This window comes from Canis aureus, chromosome 13, assembly GCF_053574225.1.
Source record: "Canis aureus isolate CA01 chromosome 13, VMU_Caureus_v.1.0, whole genome shotgun sequence".
NCBI classification, from domain to species: domain Eukaryota; kingdom Metazoa; phylum Chordata; class Mammalia; order Carnivora; family Canidae; genus Canis; species Canis aureus.
The window spans coordinates 62,098,753-62,126,614 of NC_135623.1; the positions used below are offsets into that span (position 1 = coordinate 62,098,753).

Consider the following 27,862-nt stretch of genomic DNA (forward strand, 5'->3'; position numbering starts at 1 on the left):
CTGCAGAAGCAATGGTGTGTGACTTCAGAAACTACTTCATAAAGGACAATGACACTTCTACCTTTTTTAATTTCTCACCCTGGGAAAAGCTGCACCATGTCATGAGAACATTCAAGCAGTCCCATGGCAAAGCCCGTGTGAAGAGGAACTGAGGTCTTCAGCTAGACCCAACTTGACAGTCGTGTGAGTAAGGCAACTTGGATGTAGAGCTTCTAGGCCCAATCACATCTTTAGATCTTAACTGGAACCTCAGCCAACATCTGACTGCAACTTTATGAGGGAATCAGTGGGAGTCTGCCCAAGGTGCTCCTGAATTTTTGACTCACAGAGACTGTAAGAGATAATACATGGTGTTCTTAAGCCAGGAGAACTTGCTGTGCAGAAGTAGATAACTAGTGCACCTCCTGTGATCAAAATACTTTAGTGGCTCTTGGTTTTCCTCAGAGAAAAAGCCAAAGTCCTCTCGATGACTGACATCTTCCATTACCTCTCCAACTCCATCTCCCACCACTCTCTTCTCACCTTAGCTCCAGCTCGAGTGACCTCCCTGCCTTCCTCAAATATGCCTCAGGACCTCTAACCACCATTTCCTCCCGTCTCCCCCACCTCTTTCAGGTCTTTACTCAAATGTCCCTCTCTGGATGAGGCCTTTCCTGGCTACCCTTCCAAAAATGCAGTTTCCCTACCTACACCCACACCCACACACAGTCTCCATTATCCCTTCCTTTTTCTATTTTTGTTTTTTTTTTTTCCTAGCATATTGCTTATTATCTGGCTCGCCTTATTAAGGCGAAAGCTGAGCTGATGCAGCAATTTTTGTCTACTTCCAATGCCTAGGGCAGTGCCTGATTTATTATAGTACGTATTCCGTAAAGATTTGTTCAATGAGTATATGAATGTGAAGGCTGTAAGAATACCCAACTAATAGTAACTTTAAAAAGGCTTCAAACATAGACCTTTTGCAACCCACTCCAACTTTATAAAGCTGCTTCTAAAATTTACTGCTAGAAAAGGCTCTTCTTTCTTTTTTGTTTCACACAAAAAATGCAGTTAAATGGTAAACTTTTCTAACCAACTGTTTGCCTTTTTCCTTGTGAAACTCAGATCAAAATTGAAATGAAATTATAGTAATTATATGAGTCCTCGGGGTCTGTACCTTTTGTTTCCTCTTGATTTTTTTCTCATTCTTTCAAGTTCCCTGTTTTTAATCCTTTATTCTTATTATTTCATTGTATGTTCTCATTATACAAGTTCCAAAGACATTATGAAATTAATATAAATAAAAACAAGTAAATAGTGTTTGTGTTTTCTTAAACTCAGAACAGGAGATTAAAACCATCATTGGTTTAGTACACATATAGAAATGTGAACTTTTTAAGGAACAAAGCTTTAACTTTTTTGTGAACCCTTTTTTAAAAAGTCAACATAGGGATCCCTGGGTGGCGCAGCGGTTTGGTGCCTGCTTTTGGCCCAGGGCGCGATCCCGGAGACCCGGGATCGAATCCCACATCGGGTTCCCGGTGCATGGAGCCTGCTTCTCCCTCTGCCTGTGTCTCTGCCTCTCTCTCTCTCTCTGTGTGTGACTATCATAAATAAATAAAAAAATTAAAAAAAAATAAAAAAAATAAAAAGTCAACATAAGGTAATAGTTTTATCATCCATCAATTAAACTTTATTCTAAAATATTTTACTGGTATATATGCTGTGAATCAAGACAAGAATATTTATTTCAACATTAAGTCATCAATTCTCAGTACCGTAGTATATTTTACCCAATTTCAAATTATTCTTAGAAAATGTTGGTTGCTTTCATTATATAATACAACTCTTCTTGAAATTATTTGTGTTAAATTGATTCCTTCTTTTCCAAAGAACTCAGGATGAGCTCTTTTATATATTTTTTAAGATTTTTTTTTATTTATTTGAGAGAGAGAGAGACAAAGAGGAAGAGGGAGAGGGGAAAAGCAGGCTCACCGCTAAGCAGGGAATCTGATGTAGAAACTTGGTTCCAGGACCCAGAGGTACTGACCTGAACCAAAAGCAGATGCTTACCAACTGAGCCACCCAGGCGCCCCAGAAGAGCTCTTTTAAACACTAAAGTACATGATTACACTATTTGATGAATCAGAAGATTTTTTTTCTGCCTTCACACGATTCATAATTTCTCATTATATAGATAGATCCTCAAAATGGGGAGCAGGAGCACACACATTCTGTAGGATCCTCTAGGATCACTTAGCAACTAGGGGAAGGAGAGAAAATAAACGAGATTTTTTTAAAGCTGTTATATCCATACATATAACATAGGGGTGTGACAAATGGTAAATAGGAGTTCAGAGATTATATATGGAAAACATTGGTTTTGATTCTATAGAAAAGAATAAAATAGTACTTGACAGTAGATGTCTCACTTTATAAGTACTCATTTAGTGAATGGTTGAAAAGACACAAAATATATCAAAATATATAAGTACATCTATCATATATATTTTTTTAATTTTTTTATTTATTTATGATAGTCACACACAGAGAGAGAGAGAGGCAGAGACACAGGCAGAGGGAGAAGTAGGCTCCAAGCACCGGGAGCCCGATGTGGGATTAGATCCCTGGTCTCCAGGATCGCGCCCTGGGCCAAAGGCAGGAGCTAAACCGCTGCGCCACCCAGGGATCCCCATCTATCATATATTTAAATATATATATATATATTAAATTTGATGTAGTTGGTATGGTTTACCTGACTGAGAAAAGAGTGTAACTGCTATAAAATAGTCACAGGCTCAAAATAATAATATTTTTGTAGATTTTATTTTTAGAACAGTTTCAGATTTATAGAAAAAAAATGAGCAGATAGGACAGAGTTTTCGTAGACTGATTCTCTCCCCTCTCACACTTCCCCTATTGATAACATGTCGCATTAGTGCATATCATTGCCCATTAATGATGTGTTGCATCATTACAATTGATGAGCCAACATTGATACATTACTATGAACTAAAGCCCAGAGTTTATAGTAGGCCTCACTCTTTAGGTTGTACAGTTCCTTGGGTTCTGACAAATGTACACGGTCAAATACCCACATTAGAGTATCATATGGAATAGTTTTACTCCCCTTACAATCCCTGTGCTTCACATATTCATCCATCCCCTCCTTTCCTTGAACTCCTTATAAACACAGACCTTTTTCTGTTTCCATAGTCTTGCTTTTCCCAGAATGTCTACAGTTGGAATCATATAGTGTGTCTTTTTTTTTTTCAGATTGGCTTTTTTCACTTAGCAATATGCATTTAAAATTCCTCATGTCTTTTTGTAATTTTATAGTTCATTTCTCTTTATTTTTATATAATATTGCATTGTACGATATACTATGTTTTGTCTATCCACTCACCGAGTGAGAGATACCCCAGATGCTTCTAAGTTTTAGCAGTTATGAATAAAGCTGCTATAAACATTTGTGTAGGCATAAGTTTTAATTCATTTGGGCAAATACCTAGAAACTTGATTGCTAGATAATATGGTAAGACTATGTTTAGTTTTTAAGAAACTGTTAAACTGTCTTCCAAAGGAACCACACCATTTGCGTTCCCACCAACAAGAAATAAGAGTTTTGGTTGCTCCACAGCCATACATACCATCAGGGGATATTGTCAGAATTTTGGATTTTAGCTATTCCAGTAAGTATACAATGATTTTAAACTGCAATTTAATTTGCAATTGCCTAATGATACATTATTTTGAGCATTTTTTCATATCATTATTTGTCATTTTTGCATCTTCTTTAGTGAGACATCTGTTCCAATCTTTAGTCTGCTTTTCAAGTTGTGTTGTTGAGTTTTAAGAGTCTTTTAAATATATTTGGATGGAAGTTGTTTATCAGGTATGTATTTTGCAAATATGTTCTCCTGTATGAAGGTTGCCTTTTCATTTTTTTTAATATCTTGCAGAGCAGAAGTTTCTTTAATTTTAATAAGTTCAATTCATCTATTGTTTACTTCATTAATTGTGCTTTTAGTGTTGTTTATGAAAGCTCATCAGAATCCCAGGTTCACCTAGATTTTGTCTTATGTTATCTTCTGCAAGCTTTTAACTTTTGTGCTTTACATTTAGGTTTATGGTATATATTAATTTTTGTGAGAAGTGGAAGGTCTGCATCTAGCATTGTCTTGCACACGGATGTCTAACTATTCCAGCACCATTTGTTGAAAAGCCTGTATTTTCTCCACTGAATTGCCTTTGTCCTTTGTCAAAGAACAGATGATTATATATGTGGGAATCTATTTCCTCGGCTCTCTATTCTGTTCCATTAATCCACGCGTCTATTGTTTCATTCTTACCATATTGTTTTCATCACAATACTTGATACTAAGCCTTAAAGTTGGTTAGTGTCATCTCTCCAACTTTGTTCCTCATCAGTATTATATTGGTTATTCTGGGTATTTTGCCTTTCTATATAAATTTTAGAATCAATTTGTCAATGTTCACAAAATAACTTGCAAGGATTTTTATTCGGATTGCATTGAATTGATCGACCAAGTTGGAAAGAAGTGACATCTTAACATTACTAAGTCCTCTATTCATGAACATGGAAATAGGTCTTCTCTGATTTTACTCATCAGAATTTTGTCCTTTTTCTCCTATAGATCTTGCATGGATTTTGTTAGGTTTATACCATTTTTTATTTTACTGAGTGTTAATGTAAATGGAATTGTTTTTAATTATAAATTTTATTGTTCATTGTTGGTATACAGGAAAACAATTGACTTTTCTATATTAACCTTGTATCCTGCAACTATTGGTGTTTATTGGTTCCAGGAATTTTTTGGCGATTCTTAAGAATTTTCTATATATACAGTCATATCATTTTGAACAAAGGCAGTTTTATTTCTTCCTTCCCAATCTGTTAGCTTTTATTTCTTTTTCCTGTCTTACTATGTTAGTTAGGACTTTAATGTTAATTATATTAGTTAGGGCTTAGTTAGTTATGTAGTTAGTTATTAGTTAGTCATATTAGTTTAGGACTTAATGTTAAAAAGCAGTAGTGAGAGCAATCATCCTTCTCTTGCTCCTGATCTTAACGGGAAAGATCTAAATTTCTCACCATTATATATGTTTGCTGTAGGTTTTTTGAGGATGTTCTTTATCAAGTTGAGGAAGTTCCCTGTCTGTTCCTGGTGTGTTGAGTATTTTTACCATGAATGTACTGGACTTTGTCAAATGGTTTTGCTGCATCTATTGGTAGGATCATGTGACTTTTCCTTTTTAATCTGCTGATATGATAGATTACAGAAACTGATTTTGATTGTTGAACCAATTTTACATAGCTGAGATAAATCCCATTTGGTCATGTCATATAATTCGTTTTTATACATTGTTGGCTTATATTTGCTAATGTTTTGTTGAAGATTTTTGCATCTATGGAACTATGAGACAAATTACAGAATTTTCCTTTCTTATAATTTTCTCATCTAGTACTAGGATAATGCTGGCTTCACAGGATGAGTTAGGAAGTGTTTCTGTTGCAGTTTTCTGAACAAGATCATAGATAATTAGTATGAGTTCTTTAAATATATGATTCGCCAGTCAACTCATCTGGTTTAGAAGGCTACGAATTATTGATACAAGTTCTTTAATAGATATATTAGATATAGATATAGGCTTATTCAGATTATCTATTTCTCCTTGAGTGAATTTGGCAGATTGTGTTTTTCAAGGAATTGGTCTAGTTCATCTAGGTTACCAAATGTGTGGGGGTGGGGGTGTTCATAATATTCATTATTCTATTAACATCCAGGGGATTAGTAGTGATGCATCTTTTTCATTTATAATAATAGTAATTAGTGTCTTCTTTCTTTTTTTAAACTAGCCTAGCTAGAGGTTTACTAATGTATCTCTTCAAATAACCAAATTTTTGTTTCATTGGTTTTCTGATTTCTGGTTTTCAATTTTATTGAGTTCTACTCCAACCTTATTTTTAATTCTCCTTACTCTGGATTTTATTTGTTCTTCTGTTTCTAGTTTCCTATTGTATATACTTAGATTATTAATTCCAAAGCTTTCTCTTCTGATGTGTGAATTCTATAAGTTTCCCTCTAAGCACTGATTTCACTTCATCTCATAAATTTCATAAATAGTGTTTTCATTTTCATTTAGTTTGAAGTATATTCCATTTTGAGAGCTTTCCTTTGATCCATGACTTATTTAGGTGTGTTGTTTATATTCCAATATTTTGGGATTTTCCAGCCATCTCTCTGTAATTTATTTCCAGTGTAACTTCATTGTGGTCTGAGAGCATACTTTCTATGATATTTATTCTTTTAAATTTGTCAAAATGTATTAAATAGCCCAGAATGTGGTCTATTGTGGTCAGTGCTCTATGTGAGCTTGAGGAGAATGTGTAGTCTCCTGTGGTTGGATGAAATATTACATAACTGTCAATTAGATCCAGATGATGATAGTGCTATTCAGTTCAACTATATCCTTACTGATTTTTTGCCCGCTGGATCTGTCGATTACTAATGCAGGGGTGTTGAAAACTCCAACTACAACAGTGAATTTGTGTTGACTTCTTGCAATTTTAACTGGTTTTGCCTAATGTATTGACACTCTGCTGTGATGTGCATAGGTCTTACCTCTTCTCGTCATGTCTTCTTGGAGAGTCAACTTCTTTATCATTATGTTATGCCTCTTTGTTCCTGATAATTTCCTTGTTCTGAAGTCTTTGTCTGAAATTAAAATAGCTATTCCTAGCTTCATTTTGATTAGTGCTAGCATGATATATCTTTCTCCATTCATTTTAATCCGTGTCTTTATAATTAAAGTAGATTTCCTGTAAACAGCATGTATCTGGGTTCTGTATTTTATTTGCTCTATCTTTTAATTGGTGTATTTAAGTCACTCACATTTAAAATGATTATTGATAAAGCTGGATACTCTTACCATATGTTGTTTCCTATTTGTTGTCCAGTTCTTTGTTTCTTTTGTCTTCACCTTTATTTTTCCTCTACTTCCTCTGGTTTCAATTAAGCATGATTCCACTTTCTCTTCTCTCTTGGTGTATCAGCTACACTTCTTTTTATCATTTTTTAAGGAATTTCCTCTACTTCCTCTGGTTTCAATTAAGCATGATTCCACTTTCTCTTCTCTCTTGGTGTATCAGCTACACTTCTTTTTATCATTTTTTAAGGAATTTCCCTCGAGTTTAGAGTGTACATTTGCAACCAATCTAAATCCACTTTCAAATAACACCATACCTCTTCACAGACAGTGCAAGTACTTGATAGTAGACTATTCCCAGTTCTGTTCTCCTGTCCCTTCTGATATTGCTGTCATTTATTTCATTTATGCTATAAGTTATATAACCATATAATCTATAATAGCCATCTAATACATTGTTGCTATTATTATTTTGAAGCTATCAATTAGATCAATTAGGAATGAAAAATAAAAGATCTTACTTTGCCTCCATTTATTGTTTTTCTAAAGTTCTTCATTTCTTCATCTTGATCCAACTTTCTGAACTACATTTGTTTCCTTCTCTATGAAAAACTTCTTTTAACCCTTCTTCCAAGATAGGTCTATTGGTTAAAAAAGAAAAAAAAAAAACTCCACCCAGTTTTTGTCTGAGAAAGTCTTTATTTTCTCTTCACTTTTAAAAGAATAATTATACTTAATTCAGTTGTCTAAAATGGTGGACTTTTCTTTCAATATAAAGTATTTCATATAGTCTCTTTTTGCTTGCATGGTTTCTGAAGAAAAGTCTGATAAAATTCGAATCCTTACTCCTCCATAGATAAAGTGCTTTTTGCCCCCCTCTGGTTCTTTCACTATTTTTAGTTTGTCTGATTTTCTGCTATTTGAATAGGATATGCCCACATGTCGATATTTTCTGTTTTTATCCTGTTTAGTGCTTGAGCTTCCTGGATCTGTGATCTGATATCATTTGTCATTAATTTTGAGGAAACCTCAGCCATTATTACCTCAGATACTTTTCTTCCTTTCTCTTTTTCCTTCTGTTGTTCTCACTACCTTTATGTTACACTTTTTTTCCCCATAGGTTTTAGATATTCTGTTGTGTTTTTTCCATTGTTTTCTTTACATTTACATTTGCAAAGTTTCTATTGACATATCTTCAAGATCACTGATTATTTCTCAGCTATAAAAAAAAAGCATTCTTCATTTCAGTTGCAGTGTTTTGTTTTCTAACATTTTCTTTTGATTCTTAAAGTTTTTGTCTCTCACGTAATACATCATTTTTTCTTGTATGTTAATTTTTTCCAATAGAGTTCTTAGCATATTAATAATAAGCATTTTAAATCCAAAGTCTGATAATTCCAAAACCATATCTGAATCTGGTTCTGAGGCTTGCTTTATCTCTTTAGACTGTGTTTGTTCTTGCCTTTTATTATGCCTTGTAATTTTTTTTACAAGCCAGATATTACGTGTCAAATAATAGGCACTGTTGCAAACAGGCCTTTAGTGTGAGATTTTCTTTTTATCTCACCAGAACTTAGGCTGTGTTTAATATTTGCTATAGCAGTAAGGCGTCACAGATTTCAAGTTCGCCTAATGTCCTTCCTTCTTTCTCCTCTTTTGTCTTTGGGTTTTCTTGGAAACTCCTTCTTAAACAGCGTCTGTGTCTTGCAGCTCTCTCAGTTGTAATCCACTGTTATTGTTGGAACACTTTAAATATGGTCATAAGATATTGAGGAGTGGAAGCACTCTATACTCTAACGAGTAAATCTCCATTTTTAGTGAGCCAGGATCCCTGGACTGTAAACCTGCTGAGGAGTTTCCTAACCCTTTTTCCCCCCTCCCCTCATGAGAGACAAGTAAGCTAGAAGGGGCTCAAATCACTCAATTGCTCTTCTTCCAATTCCCAGTCTGGTAAAGCTCTGATAAAGATGCTTACCTAGAAAGCATCTCTTTACCTAGAAAGTTCTCTTTATTTCAGAGAACAGAAGACTCTGAGCATGTTTCATAATGGTTACTTTTTCCCTCCCCTTTCCAGAAGCAAGAGAAATTTTTCTTTGATCGTCACTGTGAGAACTTAGCTGAGCTCCTGAAAGTAAATTCAAAGTATGCGTGCTCCCCTGACACTAGGTCCTCACCATTACTGTTGAAGAGTCCCCTGCCCATTACTGGCTCTAGTGGTCATAAGGTATGATCTTCTGCATTCACCTACCCCTGCAGTTTTCAGGGAGGTGATTTACCTGGAGTCTCAACTATCTGGTGGACCTAAGAAGAGTTGCTGATTTTCAGTGTGTTCAGCTTTCTTCTTATCCTGATGACAGGAGGGATAACTCCCAAGATCTTCAAATGCCAGAGCAGAAACCAGAATCCTAATAATATTTGTTATACATTTTATCTTTTGACCACGAAAAAAGGGGAGGTCCCCAGATCTTATTATGTCAATAATAACATATGAAAGAAACAGGTTTAGAGAAATTTAATGATTTTTCCAGAGATAAATGGCTAGTATATGAAGTTAATCTGGATCTTCTAGTGCCTCTTCCAATACAAGTCTTTATGTTTTGACATTAAGGCATATGAAACAACTTGAAAAAAGGAGAGTTTAAATTAAGCAGAGAATCATCCATGTTTGAGTGGCATTTGTGGCATGATGTGAAAAGCACTGGACCTGGGACATCCTATAATAAATGTCCCCAATCCTGACTCAGCCCCCAATTCACTTTAAGATTTTAGGAAATTCACAATAATGTGAGTCTCGATTTCCCAATGTGAAACTAAAGCAAGAATGAACACATGGATTATTGAAGTCTCTTGTAATCATGAAGTGAAACAATTCTGGGTTGGATTCTGGGAGGAGAGACAGATTGTGACAAAAGGGCAACTTGTTTCCTCAAAATTTTACTGAAGTGCCGAATTAACTTCTTCCCTTGGGTGAAAATCCTTAGCTTCCTTAATTCTTTAAATAACATGATACTTTTCCTTCCCATCTGCTTCTTACACTATTGGGTTTTTTTATATATTTTATTTATTTTTTATTTATTATTTTTTAGGGAGGGAAAAAATATGAGCAGGAAGGGATGGGGGGAGACACACACACACACATGCACACACAATCCCCAGCAGGCTTCACACTCAGCATGGAGCCAGAGGTGGGGCTCAATTTCACAACCCTGAGATCATGACCTGAGCCAAAATCCAGAATCAGCTGCTTAACCAACTGAGCCACCCAGGCACCCTTGCTTCTTACATTATTGTTTATGCATATGAGTAATGTTTAAAGCAGGACTTCCTTCCAGGACACCTCATCTCTGAGCAGTCTTTATGCTTTCTCCCTCTTGTAACTCTGCAGTCATTACCAACTACTAAATTGTTTCTGCTAAATGTCACTTCCTCAGAGAGGCCTTCCTTGATCTCTTAGACTAGGACCGAACCCGGCACTTCCCCTTTTCTAAATTTATTTGTTTGTCTCTGTGTCCCTTGTCCCTTGCCATTCTGGAATATATATGAAGCTAGGACTCCCTATAGGTTACCCTGCTGCACTCTCAGGGCTCTTGAGTCCAGAAAGTGTTGTCCAACAGAACTGTCTGCAGTGATAGAAATGTTCTGTAATCTAAACATGCGGCTACTGAGCCCTTAAAAAGTGTCCAGTACAAGTGAACTCCTGAATTTTTATTCTAATTTGAATTCAAATAGCCATATGTTACATATCTCACAGTGGAAGACTAAGGCAATGTTTCTCAAAATCGAAATCAAGATATCAGGCACCTGGATTTTTAACTCATTCTCCGGGTAATTCTTCCCAGGAATAAAACTTGACCCTTGATCTAGAATGTGATTCTCGAGACTGGCTTCACATTAGAATCACCTGGAGGAGAAACGGATTCCTAAGCCACATCTCCAGAGATATTAGTATTTCAAAAACTAAACAAAACCAAACCCCGTCTGTGAAGGTAACATGCAATCAAGTCTGAGAGGCCTGGAACACACGGCCTCACGTGGTACTCAATACCTATTAGATAAATATAGAGGTGGAAAAAACCGATTTGGGCGCATTTAGGAAGCCTTAGTGATTGCAGGGGAAATCTTGTGATGTCACGGGGGGTTAGTGGTTCAGATGAATTTCTTGATAGCCACAACAAATTCCATTTTAGATAGCCTTTGCGATTGTGTGAGATGCCTCAGCCTCCTGTGTCACCGTGAACAACAGGACTCCTACCCGGCCCCTTGACTTGTAGAGGGTGCGGGGCACAGGGCTCCCCAGCAGGAGCAACCGTCTCTACAAAGGCCCAGAGGCCTTTCCAGGCTGATTGACAAACGGCCTGAGGGCGCCCGCGGGAGTCACGTGAGTCTCCGGGCCAAGGCGAGGGAGGGAGGCGCCGGCGCACCTGGCGCCCTGGGCCGCCCCGGCCTCCCGGGTTAGGGCCTCCGGGTTACAGCCCCTCAGCGCCCGCTGTGCTCGTCCCCGCGACGGGGCGGCGCCACGCCGCAGACCTCGGGGTCGCCCTGCTCGAGCCCCGGGCCAGGTGGCTGTCCTCGCGGGGGAAGGCGGCGGGCGGCGCCGGCGGCGGGGCACACGGGCGGGGACCGAGCGGCCTCCTGGGCGCGGTGCGGAGCCGCGGCGCGGTGAGTAGAGTACGAGCACCTGCGGGGACCCGGGAGAGGAGGAGCACCTGCGGGGGACCCGGGGCGAGGAGGAGCACCTGCGGGGGACCCGGGGGCTCAGGAGGAGCACCTGCGGGGACCCGGGGCGAGGAGGAGCACCTGCGGGGGACCCGGGGCGAGGAGGAGCACCTGCGGGGACCTGGGGGATCAGGAGGAGCACCTGAGGGGACCCGGGGGCTCAGGAGGAGCACCTGCGGGGACCCGGGGCGAGGAGGAGCACCTGCGGGGGACCCGGGGCGAGGAGGAGCACCTGCGGGGGACCCGGGGGCTCAGGAGGAGCACCTGCGGGGACCCGGGGCGAGGAGGAGCACCTGCGGGGGACCCGGGGCGAGGAGGAGCACCTGTGGGGACCCGGGGGCTCAGGAGGAGCACCTGCGGGGATCCGGGGCGAGGAGGAGCACCTGCGGGGGACCCGGGGCGAGGAGGAGCACCTGCGGGGGACCCGGGGGCTCAGGAGGAGCACCTGCGGGGACCCGGGGCGAGGAGGAGCACCTGCGGGGGACCCGGGGCGAGGAGGAGCACCTGCGGGGACCTGGGGGATCAGGAGGAGCACCTGAGGGGACCCGGGGGCTCAGGAGGAGCACCTGCGGGGACCCGGGGCGAGGAGGAGCACCTGCGGGGGACCCGGGGCGAGGAGGAGCACCTGCGGGGGACCCAGGGCGAGGAGGAGCACCTGCGGGGACCCGGGGCGAGGAGGAGCACCTGCGGGGGACCCGGGGCGAGGAGGAGCACCTGCGGGGGACCCGGGGCGAGGAGGAGCACCTGCGGGGACCCGGGGCGAGGAGGAGCACCTGCGGGGACCCGGGCGAGGAGGAGCACCTGCGGGGAACCCGGGGGCTCAGGAGGAGCACCTGCGGGGACCCGGGGCGAGGAGGAGCACCTGCGGGGGACCCGGGGAATCAGGAGAAGCACCTGCGGGGACCCGGAGGCTCAGGAGGAGCATCTGCGGGGACCCGGGGCGAGGAGGAGCATCTGTGGGGACCCGGGGGCTCAGGAGGAGCCCCTGCGGGGGACCCTGGGGCCGAGTACGAGCTCCTGGGGGACCCGGGGGCCCAGTACCAGCACCTGCGGGGGACCCGGGGGCTTTGCGGCGGAGCCTCTCGTGATTTTCCAGAACACGCTGATGCTTAAAAGGAAAAACCAAAGCTCAGAAGTCAGGAGTCCAGCGCTGCCAACTGTACCCAAGAGGCGGGCGGAGCTCGCCGGGAGGGAGCGTGGAGGAAATTAGCGCGAAACTAAAAGTGAAATCTTGGCTGCAGTAGAACGAGCCTTAGTGACCAGAACGTGCCAACTACTAACCAAAAACAAAACAAAAAAAGACCCTCCATAGAAGCTCACAGTGACAGGCAAAATCGAGAATAAAAAACATTTACTTAATAAATAAGTATTAAAATACAAATGAATGTGGTTTAAAAAAATCTCAGAGGACACTGGAAAGCAAACATTTAAAAACTATTTTTTGTTCGGAAATGGTTTGAGACTTGTTCATTCAACAGGTCTGCACTACAATAGGATTGAAGTAACGTGCTAAAAGCCATCTGGCCTTACCTTTTCATATAAATCTTATTTTTTATTGACTTAGAGAGGCGGGTTCTTCCTTAAAGACCGGGCATATTGCCCACCCGCCAGCCCGCTGTGCAAACTAGATCCCTCGCTTTCTGAAACGTACCAGAGTTGTGGGCAATACATTTCACTTATTTGCACCAATAGCTTTAAGTAAATTAACACTGATAATGTTCATGCAGCAGTCAAAATGCTGTTTATGCCCTCTGATTGGCACTTCAAATTAGTACTTCAGTTGGAATGAAAGTAAGTTTAGGGCTGTCAACAGTCTTTAAGAAAGCCATCTTTTCACTAAAAAAATCTGTCACTTCTGAGGGTTAGGCCTTCTCTTATCAGTGTGCTTATTTCACTTTGCTTATTTTAATTAAAATAGAAAAAAAAAACGATTTCTTAGCTATCAACCAAATCTTCTTGGTCCCGTGAATCCTCCCCAGGTAACTCCCGCCCCTCTGGCCTAATCCGGTCCTGATACCTTAGCAGCAGTCCACCTGCCTGACTCTTGAGCAATAGTCCATGTAAGCAACTGCAGGGCTAAACGTGGCACCACAGTAAGACTATTATTTTTATTGGAGTAGTGTTATTGTGTTAGTGTTTCTATACGTCTCAGTGTCTCTTTCTCACCTACGTCCCCAAGGAGGATATTGTCTTACAGACATTGGTTTGTGGTTTATTTCAAGACAGCACATACAATTTCAAATAGGTGTTTTTTCTTACTAAGATTTATTGAGCAATTCTGAAGTTATCCCTATTTTCAGTTAAATTATCCATAACAATGCCAAAGAATATATATTGTAGGTAGTCCTATATTTAATATTCTCAACAAGAAAACCTAAGAAACAATACATGGAAAAATGAAACACCTTTTTTTATGATTTATTTATTTGAGAGAGAGAGAGAGAGAGAGAGAGAGAGAGCGCCTGGCAGGGAGGAGCAGAGGGGGAGGGAGAGAGAAAATCTCAAACCTTCCCCAGTGAGCGTGGAGCCTGACTCAGGGCTCAATCTCATGACCCTGAGATCATGACATGAGCTGAAACCAAGAGTCGGGCACTTAACCGACTGAGCCACCCAGGCTCCCCCAAACACCTTTAAAGTGAATATCATTGTAAAATAAGGTAACAAGGAAAGGTGATTTCAGATGTCCCCAAGAAGTCATCACCCAACATTAAATCTGGAGGGAAAAAAAAAAAAGACTGGGTTGATTATCTTCCATTCCAGAAGGCTTAAGGAAGTGAAGCGAACCAAAGGGTCAATGTGCAAAATATGGTTTCACAATGGTATTGTGGAAAGACTCTGATTATCTCTTGTAATAAAAGAGAGTCCTTTTGTATTATTTTTTTTTCTCATGTAGGTTAAACAACTAAAAGGGTGAATGAATCATGTTCCATAGCCTTTTCCAAATGTAATGAAAAATATCTGAATCTTGGCTATTTGTGATTTGGGTCCTTTTTTCTTCATAGGGATTCAGACTTTTTAATAAGCTTAGCAGTGCTGTCCAATAGAACTTGCTGTAATGGTGGAAATGTTCTATAATCGGCACTGTTCAGAGTGGTAACTACTGGCTATGAGGAGCTATCAGGCACTTGATATTTAATTAGCTTGGCTAAGGATCTGAATTTTTTTTTTTACTTAACTTTAATGAAAATTTAATTATCCACTCGTGGCCAGTGGCCACCAGATTGCACAGGTGGCTGACCAGCCGCCTCACGTTGTTCTGCTGACCAGGTGATGGTATCGTGCATCACACCACTTTAGGAGAGTCCTTGGGTTTGTTTCCAAATTTTAACTTAAATTCTACTTAGTACACATGTAGTGTAATATTGGCTTCGGGGGTAGAATTTAGTGATTCATCACTTATATACAACACCCAGTGCTCATCATAACAAGTGCCCGGCTCCTTAATCTCCATCATCCCTCATCCGTCCTCCACCCAGCTCCTTCCATCCACCCTCAGTTTGTTCTCTATCCTTAAGAGTCTAGGAGATTCCCGAAGGGATATTTCAAGGATCTAATCTTGAAGAAATTTAAGAAATTCTTGAAGAGATCTTTAAGAGATTGTTTTATCTGTGCAGTTTTTTTTTTAAGTTGTAAAGATATAAGATTTCATGAACTTCTTAAATACACACCATGAGGGTACTACTGATGCAAAAAGTGCCTTTGCCTCTAGGTAGATCTGAGTATGTAAAAGCAATACAACCTAAATGTGCCCTTAAGCTCCTATTTGAAATTAAAAAAAAAAAAAAAAAAAACCTTTTGCTTTTGAGGCACTAACAGTTCTTTTTTTATATAAATATATATAAATAGGGAGAGGGCATCTTAAGCCAGTCCCACACCTAAAGCAAAGCCCAAGGCAGGGCTTGATCTCATGTATGACTTGAAGTGAAAAGTCAGATGTTTAACCTACTGAGCCACACAGGTACCCCAGGCTGGTAGTTCTGAAAGTCGTCACACATCCTCTCTCATTTGATTGTCACAACAACCAATTGAAGTAAATTGAGTCTCGGTCCATAAATCTTTTCATTACACCAGTCCACCTACACAGGAGAATTTTGTATAATATAATATGGATTATCTCCAGGGGTGCCCAGGTAGCTCAGTTCATTAAGCATCCACCTGTTGGTTTCGGCTCAGGCCGTGATCTTGTGGTCCTGAGATGGCTTGAGGATTCTCTTTCCCTCTGCCTCTCCCCCCACTTGTTCTCTCTCTCTCTCTCTCTCTCTCTCTCAAATCAATGAATGAATCTTAAAAAAAAAAAAAAGAAAAAAATTATTTCCAGATCTTAGAAGTGTTCCAGCTCTAAAGACCAAGTTATTTTTCTCTTAATTGCACATTAGTGATCAAAAAAAGTATTTGTTGGTAAAATAATAAAAGAAAACAAATGAACGTGGGGTGTGAACATAATACATAACTTCATAATGTCCTAACTTTTTATCTGGAGGAAGGAATCTTAGCATACTTTCGAAAACCTCAATAAATGTCACATAGTAATCACAATTTGTTCACAGAACTCACAGCTTCTTAATGGTTTTATTTTTTTGTTAATAGTTTTATTTTTGATTTATTTCAGAAGCTCTTGAAAAGGACATCAAGTGTGAAAAGTGAACCGGCTTACTCGCAGGCAGCGCTGGAATCATGAGCAGTAACGGAACAGACCTAACCATTGGTTTCATCTGCTGCTTTGTAGCCGTCCTTTTGTTTGGCTCAAATTTTGTACCGCTTAAAAAATATGAGACTGGTGATGGTAATTATTTTTCCTTCATTGCTAACTTTATGTTTAAATGTCAAGTTCTCTTTTTTGGTCTTTTTTTTTTTTTTTTTTTAATGATGGCCACAGATCTTCTTGTACCTGGCACCAAATGAATAGAGCTCACGCTAAATCAGTTGATGGTGCTCGTGCCAGTTTATCTGAGATTTGGTCAGTAGAGAATAATCGTGAGCGTGGTTCCATGGTAAAGCTGAGAGAGTGACCATCAGGAGAGCTTTCTAGCCATATCTGTTATGTTTACAAAAGGTTAGTCGGTTCTACTCACATACACTTGTTTTGAAAACATGAATTTCGAACATGCTTCATATAATAGAGAACACATTGAGCCCAACACAAATGTTGTGTTTATGTGCAGTTTTGACTCTGATACAGTGTCAGGTGAACGAAGAAACCTGCACCCAGGTGAATAAAGAGGCCCAGTAAAGCCTGAAAGGCACTTGCACACACACCCTGCAGCATCCCCAGCCCCCTCAGCACCACACCCAGTCCCATCTGAGGTTAGGATCCCCCCACCATTCCCCCACTGCCCCCCATCCCCCAACGTCACAAGCCGCCACACTTCCAATGCCCACTTCCAGAAGCAAACCACCAAGTTCCAGTTCAGGTGCCATATTTTTGGAAGACTTGTGAATTTTGGGCCACTAAGCCAGTGTAAAAGTGTACTACTGTTTTTTATTGGGTTCCTGTCTTTTTTTTTTTTAATATGTTGTTGATGAAATTTTTTTTGAGTGCTATTCCCTTCTTCCCCATAAAAACTCTACAGTTTTTTATTATGTGATTTTGTGTAGCGCAATGTTTTTAGGAACACACGTGGCACATTATAGCTGCCCTGCCTGTAATGTGAACTTCAGGGAAGGAAAAGCAAGAAGTTCTCTCTCTCTCTCTCTCTCTCTCTCTCTCTCTCTCTCTTTTGAATCCACATGCCTTTAGCGTTACAGCCAGGAGAAGGGGATGTTCAGATGTTAACGCTGAGCACCTGGTGGGAAGCAGTTACTTTGCCACCTCAGCTCCTTATGACTTGTGGCTACTTAAACAATAGGATTACAAGTCTTTTTCTTTCCGAGCAGGATGGAAACGGAAACGACTAAAATAAGAACAAAATATATACAAAGGGGTAGAGGAACTGGCTTTTAGGTGTCTTTCCACAACTGTGTGGTCCTGAACAAGTCTCACTAGCTCTTTTGTTCTCAGTTTCTCTTTTTGTAAAATGAAGAACTTGTTAAGATGAAGTTCCCTTTCATCTCTGGGATCGTCCCTTTTTTGTCCTAGAGGTTAACAGTCATTTTTTGTTCTCTCTTCCACCATGAGACTGAATCTCAACAGGCAAATATCTTCCATAGGGGGAGTCAGAACTGCTACACTGAGTCATAACTGCCCTAATATTTCTTCCAGTGTCAACGTTTTCTTTAACCTTTTAATCCCCAAACCCTTGATGGTACAGAAGCGTCAGGTACAGACATACTTCTTATCACCGTGTCTTCTTCAGCTAATTGGCAAATGGCAACCCAGAGCACAGAAAGGAGAATGCCCTGACCCAGAATGCTAATTGTCAGGTTTGTAATGTTTGGTCATCACAGGCATTCAACTCTAACTGGGAGAGGTCTACATGTGGCCATAAGTGGTTTTGTTTTTATCCCAAAGATGGCATAAACAATCCCAAAGATTCAACTTACTGTTGTGCTGTTCTGAAGTTCTGAATGCCATGTTTTGGTGAGAGATGGCACTAGCTGTGGCATTCGAATAAGAGTACGTAGACTTGGTCTTGCCAGTACTCTTTGGTAGAAAATTCTTGATTTGTCTAATAGGTGAAACAGACAGAAGAATGTTACGCAGGAACACGCTGTGTTTGGTAAGCTGTGGACTAGACGGCGTAGGTTTAAATTCCAGCTGTACCAACCGTTAGCTGTTGAGACAGGTTGCTTCATCTCACATTCATTTTTTCCATTTTTTAAACTGGAGTTAACTCAGATGCATCATAGTTGTAAAAATTATATTGAGTGTGCAAAGTACCCCCATATAAACATTCAATAAGTTGTGGCCATTCCTGTAATAATATCTCTTTGATACTCAGAAGCATTAATTTAGTTTGAACCACTGAAACCAGTTTCTTTTCTTTTCAGGAATGTTTCTCCAGTGGGTACTTTGTGCTGCCATATGGTCGATTGCCCTTGTGGTCAATCTGATACTACATTGCCCTAAATTTTGGCCTTTTGCAATGGTTGGGGGCTGCATTTGGGCAACAGGTAATGTAGGATATAATTTATTCTTTAATTATTTAATACTGTGATCACAAACTCTGAGGACACCTAGGTGGCTTACCAGTTGAGCGTCTACCTTCGGCTTGTAGTCCTGGGATCCTGGGATCGAGTCCTGCATCGGGCTCCCTGTGGGGAGCCTACTTCTCCCTCTGCCTGTGTCTCTGCCCCTCTCTCTGTGTGTCTCTCATGAATAAATAAGTAAAATATTTTTAAAAAGAACTCTGGTTCATAATAAAATAGCACAAACAGCAATCCTGAATAATTCACCATAGATAAATAAAATCTTAAAAGAAAAAAAGAAACTGAACTAATTTCTATTATCAGGTCATGATCACGGGATCCGGGATCGAGTCCCAAGTCGGGCTTCCCGCAAGGAGCCTGCTTCTCCCCCTGCCTATGTCTCTACCTCTCTCTCACTCTGTATCTCTCATGAATAAATAAATGAATCTTTTTAAAAAGTTAATTCAATTTATAAATGTATTTTTTGTCTTAAAAATAACATCTTTTTTCTGTATGTTACATCCACAGGGAACATCGCTGTTGTCCCAGTTATCAAAACCATTGGTTTAGGCCTTGGAATCTTAATCTGGGGATCATTTAATACATTAACTGGCTGGGCAAGCTCAAGGTAACGCAAAACAATTTCAACTAAGATTCTCTACACTGATGTAAGGCAAGTTCTAGGGATTGGGCTAGCTAAGAGGAATAACCTGGTTTTTACCTTCACAGAGATTACAAATGGGAAGACAGACACATAAAATATGCAATTTTTAATTATTATTGCCCCAAATTCTAATATCTGATCTAGATATTTGGTTAAGATACAGTAAAGAAGTATCTCCTCAGAACAGAAGAAGGAAGAGAGGAGGGGAACTGATGTTTATTTTCTCTTTTTATTGTGTGACAATTTGCTGGACATATTGCATCATTTTATATGCATCATTTTCCTCATTTTCACAAATGTGAGGTGAGCACTGCCTTATAAGAGAGCTGAAAGACAAAGAGATGGAGTAACTTGCTGAATATCACAGAATGAATAAGCTAGGCTTCAAACCCCAGTCTCCTACTAGTTTTAAAGCACATATTCCTTCTAGAGCCTGGGCCAGGGTCAGCAAGCCATGGCCCACCTTCCCAGCCATTTTTGAAAATAGCATTTTATTGGAACATCCATCCATTTCATATTGTCTGGGGCTGCTTTTACACTACAGTGGCAGAGTTGTGTAATTGCAAGAGACCAGCTGGCCCGCAAAGCCTAAAATATTTACTCTCTGGCCCTCTAAGGAAAAGTGTGCCAACCCCGGCTCTAGAGGAGTCCAGCAGGGTCACCACAAGCCACATGTGTCCATTTATATTTAAAGTTAAATGAATTCAAATCTAATCAAATTAAACAGTTCTACAGCTGCACTGCCCAAATATATATATGTCAAGAGCTCAATAGCCATAGAGGGCTAGGAACTCCCCTGTTATACAGTGCACCTGTAGAAGATCCTCCTCATCCTAGAAACTTCTGTATGACTGTGCTGCCCTTGGTTAGCATTAAAATTAACATTCAAGTTGAGTTTGGGAAGAGGAGTAGAAGGGATTATGTCGCTCTTACTTTTTGGGCTCCTCTTCCCTCGCAAAGCATTATAACAACCTCAGTAATAACAGAACAAAATAACCTCCAATTTGTTCTTTCCTGGCCTTTCCCCACTCTCCTACCTGCTTCTCACAAGTGCTATTTTCTTTTGCTTTTTCTTCTTGCCTCTTTCATTCTTGCCCTGAGTGGTTCATAGTAATTGTTGGTCATGATTGCTACAATCTCAAGGTGTGAAAAAAAAAAAAAAAAAAAAAAAGGGAAGGTGATGCAAAAAAGTAGTGATCATTAACCAAGCAGTTACCTAAAAGTCTGTTTCAGTAAATGCTATACAAAATTTCAGCCAGTTATTTGGCATTCAATTAGCCACTTAATCTATTTTGTCTTCTTCCTTAGTCTTAATAAGAAAGGGACCCTCATAAGCACTTTTACATATACTAACTCATCTAAAATATCTTCATAAGAAGGAAGGTATTATAATATACAATAAGTATACCTACCTTGTAGGTACCCCATTTTAAACATGGGGAGCTGGAAGCATGGTAAAGAGTCAACTTTTTCAAATCACAGTTAATAAGAGAGTGATTTAGGATTTGAATCCAGGAATCCGACCCTGAGTCCATGCTCTTGAACACAATTGATGAACACATTTTCAAAAACACCTACTTTGGTGTAACTTTCTCAATTCCAGGTTTGGTTGGTTTGGAATGGATGCAGAAGAAGTATCAAACCCGCTGCTAAATTACATTGGAGCTGGATTATCAGTAGTAAGGTACACAGTCATTTCTGATTTAAGTGTTCTTCCAAATGTTTACAATATTTAGAATACCTTTTAGAGATCATAAAATGTTTACATTTTTTTAAACCTGCATTTCACAAAAGTGACATGATTTGTTCTCAGATTCTTCATTTACATTTACAGATTTGGCTTTTCTTTTTTTTTTTAATTTATTTTTTATTGGTGTTCAATTTACTAACATACAGAATAACCCCCAGTGCCCGTCACCCATTCACTCCCACCCCCCGCTCTCCTCCCCTTCTACCACCCCTAGTTCGTTTCCCAGAGTTAGCAGTCTTTACGTTCTGTCTCCCTTTCTGATATTTCCCACACATTTCTTCCCCCTTCCCTTATATTCCCTTTCACTATTATTTATATTCCCCAAATGAATGAGAACATATAATGTTTGTCCTTCTCCGACTGACTTACTTCACTCAGCATAATACCCTCCAGTTCCATCCACGTTGAAGCAAATGGTGGGTATTTGTCATTTCTAATAGCTGAGTAATATTCCATTGTATACATAAACCACATCTTCTTTATCCATTCATCTTTCGTTGGACACCGAGGCTCCTTCCACAGCTTGGCTATCGTGGCCATTGCTGCTATAAACATCGGGGTGCAGGTGTCCCGGCGTTTTATTGCATTTGTATCTTTGGGGTAAATCCCCAACAGTGCAATTGCTGGGTCGTAGGGCAGATCTATTTTTAACTCTTTGAGGAACCTCCACACAGTTTTCCAGAGTGGCTGCACCAGTTCACATTCCCACCAACAGTGTAAGAGGGTTCCCTTTTCTCCGCATCCTCTCCAACATTTGTTGTTTCCTGCCTTGTTAATTTTCCCCATTCTCACTGGTGTGAGGTGGTATCTCATTGTGGTTTTGATTTGTATTTCCCTGATGGCAAGTGATGCAGAGCATTTTCTCATGTGCATGTTGGCCATGTCTATGTCTTCCTCTGTGAGATTTCTGTTCATGTCTTTTGCCCATTTCATGATTGGATTGTTTGTTTCTTTGGTGTTGAGTTTAATAAGTTCTTTATAGATCTTGGAAACTAGCCCTTTATCTGATATGTCATTTGCAAATATCTTCTCCCATTCTGTAGGTTGTCTTTGAGTTTTGTTGACTGTATCCTTTGCTGTGCAAAAGCTTCTTATCTTGATGAAGTCCCAATAGTTCATTTTTGCTTTTGTTTCTTTTGCCTTCGTGGATGTATCTTGCAAGAAGTTGCTATGGCCGAGTTAGTACTGGAAGTCCTAGCCTCAGCAATCAGACAACAAAAAGACATTAAAGGCATTCAAATTGGCAAAGAAGAAGTCAAACTCTCCCTCTTCGCTGATGACATGATACTCTACATAGAAAACCCAAAAGTCTCCACCCCAAGATTGCTAGAACTCATACAGCAATTCGGTAGCGTGGCAGGATACAAAATCAATGCCCAGAAGTCAGTGGCATTTCTATACACTAACAATGAGACTGAAGAAAGAGAAATTAAGGAGTCAATCCCATTTACAATTGCACCCAAAAGCATAAGATACCTAGGAATAAACCTCACCAAAGATGTAAAGGATCTATACCCTCAAAACTATAGAACACTTCTGAAAGAAATTGAGGAAGACACAAAGAGATGGAAAAATATTCCATGCTCATGGATTGGCAGAATTAATATTGTGAAAATGTCAATGTTACCCAGGGCAATATACACGTTTAATGCAATCCCTATCAAAATACCATGGACTTTCTTCAGAGAGTTAGAACAAATTATTTTAAGATTTGTGTGGAATCAGAAAAGACCCCGAATAGCCAGGGGAATTTTAAAAAAGAAAACCATATCTGGGGGCATCACAATGCCAGATTTCAGGTTGTACTACAAAGCTGTGGTCATCAAGACAGTGTGGTACTGGCACAAAAACAGACACATAGATCAGTGGAACAGAATAGAGAATCTAGAAGTGGACCCTGAACTTTATGGGCAACTAATATTCGATTAAGGAGGAAAGACAGTCTCTTCAATAAATGGTGCTGGGAAAATTGGACATCCACATGCAGAAGAATGAAACTAGACCACTCTCTTTCACCATACACAAAGATAAACTCAAAATGGATGAAAGATCTAAATGTGAGACAAGATTCCATCAAAATCCTAGAGAAGAACACAGGCAACACCCTTTTTGAACTCGGCCATAGTAACTTCTTGCAAGATACATCCACGAAGGCAAAAGAAACAGATTTGGCTTTTCGAGGAGAAAGCAGGCCAGCTCTGGGGTCGCAAGCCCCAGCTTTAGTTCTGAAAAGCTCTGAGACCCTAGGAAAATCATTTAGCTGCTTTGAAGCTCACTTTCATTATCTGTGATTTTTAGAAAAATCATAGTACATATCTCATAAATTGGAATCAAATGGCACATTATTTTGCAAACTAAAAAATACGATATAAATAAATATTATGCTGGCTCCCAGATGCCCCTGGAATAGACATTAATTCTCTCCTCTTATTACTCATTTCCTCTTTGCCCCCCAGTTTCCAAACTCCTGTCACCTCATCTGGTCTTATCCCAGTCAGATAACTACTCCCTCACCTATAAAAACACACATTCATTTTTGTACGTGTTTTTGGATGTATCTGTGTCTAGTCGTATGTACTATATGAATAAAGATGAAAATGACTTTAAATCTCTGGCAGTGTTCAATCAATAAAACTCCAACAGGAATTAGGTCACCTTAAATTCAGTCCCTTTCCATTCTAGACTCCATTTATATTCCCTGTCAGTGCTTCGCATAATGGATAGCACTGTCTGGAAAGATTTTAGTACTTTTTTATTCTTCAGGGAAAGAACACTATATTTCTCTTCCTACTTCAACGATGGCTTTTCCCCAGCCACATTTCAGGAACAATCTCTTTGTCATTGAAATGTTGCCTAAGAGAGTGGTTCCAGGCCAATTGGAGAAGAAATAACATAGATTATTCTAAAAAAGCAGATTCCTGACATTTTTGGTTAGAGGCAACTTTATGTATTTTGTACAATTCACATGGCATCCTGGCTTTGAATAGCTCTCTCAAAACCAATTTCTTTTTTTTTTTTTATTTTTTTAATGGAGTTCAATTTGCCAACATATAGCATAACACCCAGTGCTCATCCTGCCAAGTGCCCCCCTCAGTGCCCGTCACCCAGTCACCCCAAACCCCTGCCCACCTCCCCTTCCACTACCCCCCTATTTCATTTCCCAGAGTTAGGTGTCTCTCATGTCAAAAACAATTTCTTTACGCCCCAAAATTGTAATGTAGCGTGCCTTAGTTGTGACTTAATAGTAATTTAAGGCCAATTTACTCAGTCCATCAGGCATTGTTTTTCTCCATATTTCTTCTTTCTTTAGAAACTGTACATTCTCTAAAATTGCAAACTATGCATGTCCTGCCCACTTCTTCCCGTATGACCTTGGGCAAATCACTTGATTTCTCTAAGCCCTGGTTTCTCCATCTGGAGCTAACGTGGCAGTAATAATTGTGCCAGCCTTATAAAATATTTTGAAGATGAAATGAGAAGAAATATATCAAGGGCTATGTATATTTCTAGGCATACATATGGCTAATGCTCTATAAATTGGATAATTTTTATTATAAGACTCATTATTTTGATTAGTAACTAGTTCATATGCAATCACTGTTTTCCCTTTCAGTCTGTGGTAAACTGTCAGTGCACCTGGGGAATCAGGCAGCTGGATTAGGAGCTTGGTCTGTGGCACAGAAAGGCAGCGATCTCTTCCTGTAGTGCATTCTGGCTCCCGTCTATGTTCTTTACCAAGAGGACCTCCTAGAAACATTCATTTGATCATTTTAACTCCATTAAATCAGTTTGTTCAAAGGGCATTCACTGAATAAGCTTGCGGTTTCATGCCCAGTGTAAAGAAAATTGGAATATGGTTAGATTTGTTGGTCACATCCTTTTGCTTTTCTTTTCAAAATTGACATTATTGATCCTCTCCTCTGTAGAGTCCAGTTTTTAAAGGATAGGTGGGATTGTTTCAAGGCTTACGGTAAGGTAGTATCAGTCAGGTTTCACAACCAAAACCACTCTAGGTGTTGTTGTTTTTTTTGTTTTTTGTTTTTTTAATTTTTTGAAGGTGGGGGACAGAGGGAAAGAGAATCTTAAGCAGGCTCTACGCCTAGCACACAGCCTAACATGAGGTTCGATCTCATGTCCCTGAGATCATGACCTGAGCTGAAATCAAGAGGCACTCAACCGACTGAGCCACCCAGGTTCTCCCACTCTAGGTATTTTAAACAGAAGAGCATTTCACACAGGGAATTGCTTAAAAAACTGCAAGGCCCAATGGAGCAAAAGGAGTAAGGGGGCTCTGCCCAAAGTCCTAGAGTCCACACTCCAACCCGCACAGTTGCCTCTGCCCTGAGTTATCATCGCAGCTGAGCCACCATCAAAACCAAATGGCTTCTCCCAACTTGTAAGTCTGACTGTATGCCTCCCATGGGCAAAACCTAGCTGTTCCACAGTTACTCCAATTCAAAATTTTAGTCACCTTAATTTTTTTTCCTTTCATCCCCCATCTTATATATAATCCTATAAAAAGTTTTTTGTGAATGTTTCACAGGTTTTTCCTCTCTTCTCCCCCAGTTCCCTACTATACATCCACCTGCATATGATTATAAAAATCTCACGTCTGTGGGGGCCTGGGTGGCACAGTTGGTTAAGCATCCAACTCTTGGTTCCGTCTCAGGTCATGATCTCAGAGTCATGAGGTGGAGCCCCATATCAGGCTCCACGCTCAGCTCAGAATCTGTTTGGGATTCTCTCTCTCCCTTTGCCCTTCACCCTGCTCTCTCTCTCTCTCTCAAATAAATAAATAAAATAAAAATCTTTTTTTAAAAAAATCCAAGAGGCACTACTGGAGAGGAGCAGCCCCTGCCACCCAGGACTAGGCCCCTTAGGGAGGAGGAGGCAAGAAGATGGCGACAACCCCACAGATGTGAGCTTGTGCCCAAAGCAATGGCACAAGCATCATGTCCTTGATCATTCTCCCAAAGACCAGATTTCACAAGTGCCAAAAATGTTAGCAGATAAGTTTGGAACTGCATCTAACATTAAGTTGCCAGTAAACTGCCTTTCTGTCCTGAGAGCTATTACATCTGTAAAACAAAGACTCAAACTTTATAACAAAATGCCTCCAAATGGCCTGGTTGTTTACTGTGGCACAATTGTAAGAAGGAAAGGAAAAGAAAGTCAACATTGACTTTGAACCTTTCAAACCAATTAATACATCATTGTATTTGTGTGACAACAAATCCCATACAGAGGCTCTTACAGCACTACTTTTGGGTGACAGCAAGTTTGACTTCATTGTAATAGATGGTAGTGGTGCACTTTTGGGCACACTCCAAGGAAACACAAGAGAAGTCCTACACAAATTCACTGTGGATCTCCCACAGAAACATGGCAGAGGAGGTCAATCAGCCTTGCGTTTTGCATGTTTAGGAGTGGAAAAGCAAAACAACCATGTTCGGAAAGCAGCAGAGACTGCTGTTCAGCCATTTAATTCTGAGGACAAAGTGAATGTGGCTGGTCTTGTTTTAGCAGGATCAGCTGACTTTAAAAGTGAACCAAGTCCATCTGATATGTTTGATAAGAGGCTGCAATCAAAAGTTTTAAAAATTAGTTGTTATTTCCTATAGTGGTGAAAATGGATTCAACTAAGCTGTTGACTAAAGTCCTCTCCAACACAAAACTCATTCAAAAGAAGAAATCAATAGGATGATACTTTGAGGAAATCAGCCAGGGAAGGGGATGAGAGCTGTTAGAAATTGGAAGCTGTAGAGATTCTAATAGTCTATGAAAATTTGGATCTAATGAGATACATTCTTCATTGCCAAGACACAGAAAAGGAGAAAATTCTCTAACTACAGAATAAGAGATAAATCTCAATTCCCAGACCAGGAGACAGGACAAGAACATGAGCTGATTGAGAGCATGTCCCTGCTGAAATGTTTTGCTAACAACTATAAAAAAAAAAACAAAAACAAAAAAAAAAACCTGAAGCTAGGTTGGAGATTGTCATAGATAAGTCACAAGAAGAATCCCAGTTTCTGAAAGGATTTGGTGGGATTGGAGGTATCTTGCGATACCGAGTAGATATCCAGGGAATGGAATACCATGGAGGAGATGATGAATTTTTTTACCTTGATGACTACTAGGTAGTCAACATGGGTCCAGCAAAATGTGCCTCACTCTCCAGCATCCAATCCAAGGAGCATACCCGTGGTGGAATCCAAACAGATCCCTGCCTTACAATTGGCACATTTCCAGAACTTTAATTCATGACCATTGGATATTGAAAAGAAAACAGAAACAAAACAAGACCCAGCAGTACACTTTGGTTGTCCTGGTGTCAGTGCAGCAGCCTACAACTAAGTTCCTAAAATGCCACTCTGGACTAATTTTAAAAAGAATCCCAGTTTTTACTTTTACTCCATGGTGAAATTCATTGCTCTTGTATTTTATGAAAAAAAATAATTTTTTAACCTTCATACATAGAATCAAAAATGCCTTAACTGCTGTAAAGTTTCAAAAGTTAATAGAAATGAGATCATTTAAAAAAAATCTCACATCTACTTTCCCTAGTTCCATTTTTTCCTATTACTAGTATAACTTCCTTGTATCTGCTACCAACTCAGTTATCACTCTCCTAATTAAGAAATTTGGAAGCCTCCCATTGGATTCAGAATAAATCTGTCTTCTTACTCTGGTATGCCCTCCACAGTCACAGATTCAAGCCTTCTTCCTAGATCGGC

The 27,862-nt window shown here is 40.0% G+C and overlaps 1 protein-coding gene and 1 pseudogene across 12 annotated transcripts in view; both read left to right on the forward strand.

Annotated features, from left to right (window-relative positions):
- The first annotated feature begins 24 nt into the window (after positions 1–24).
- TMEM144 (transmembrane protein 144) overlaps positions 25–27,862 on the forward strand; it is a 72,912-nt gene continuing 45,074 nt past the window's right edge. For 4 of the 12 annotated variants that reach the window (XR_013351106.1, XR_013351107.1, XR_013351108.1 and 1 more), the window contains exons 1-5: positions 25–183; positions 16,256–16,429; positions 18,574–18,696; positions 19,240–19,339; positions 20,979–21,059. Coding sequence is in view for 1 of the 12 variants with exons in the window: in XM_077846502.1 (XP_077702628.1) it covers positions 16,321–16,429; positions 18,574–18,696; positions 19,240–19,339; positions 20,979–21,059 (413 nt within the window). In the remaining 11 variants the exon portion in view is untranslated. Of the gene's footprint in view, positions 184–3,562; positions 3,672–11,117; positions 11,309–11,433; positions 11,590–16,255; positions 16,430–18,573; positions 18,697–19,239; positions 19,340–20,978; positions 21,060–27,862 lie in introns of those variants that run through there. The other 8 variants (XR_013351115.1, XM_077846502.1, XR_013351110.1 and 5 more) reach the window with 7 other exon arrangements.
- LOC144282708 (eukaryotic peptide chain release factor subunit 1 pseudogene) lies at positions 23,924–27,650 on the forward strand (annotated as a pseudogene).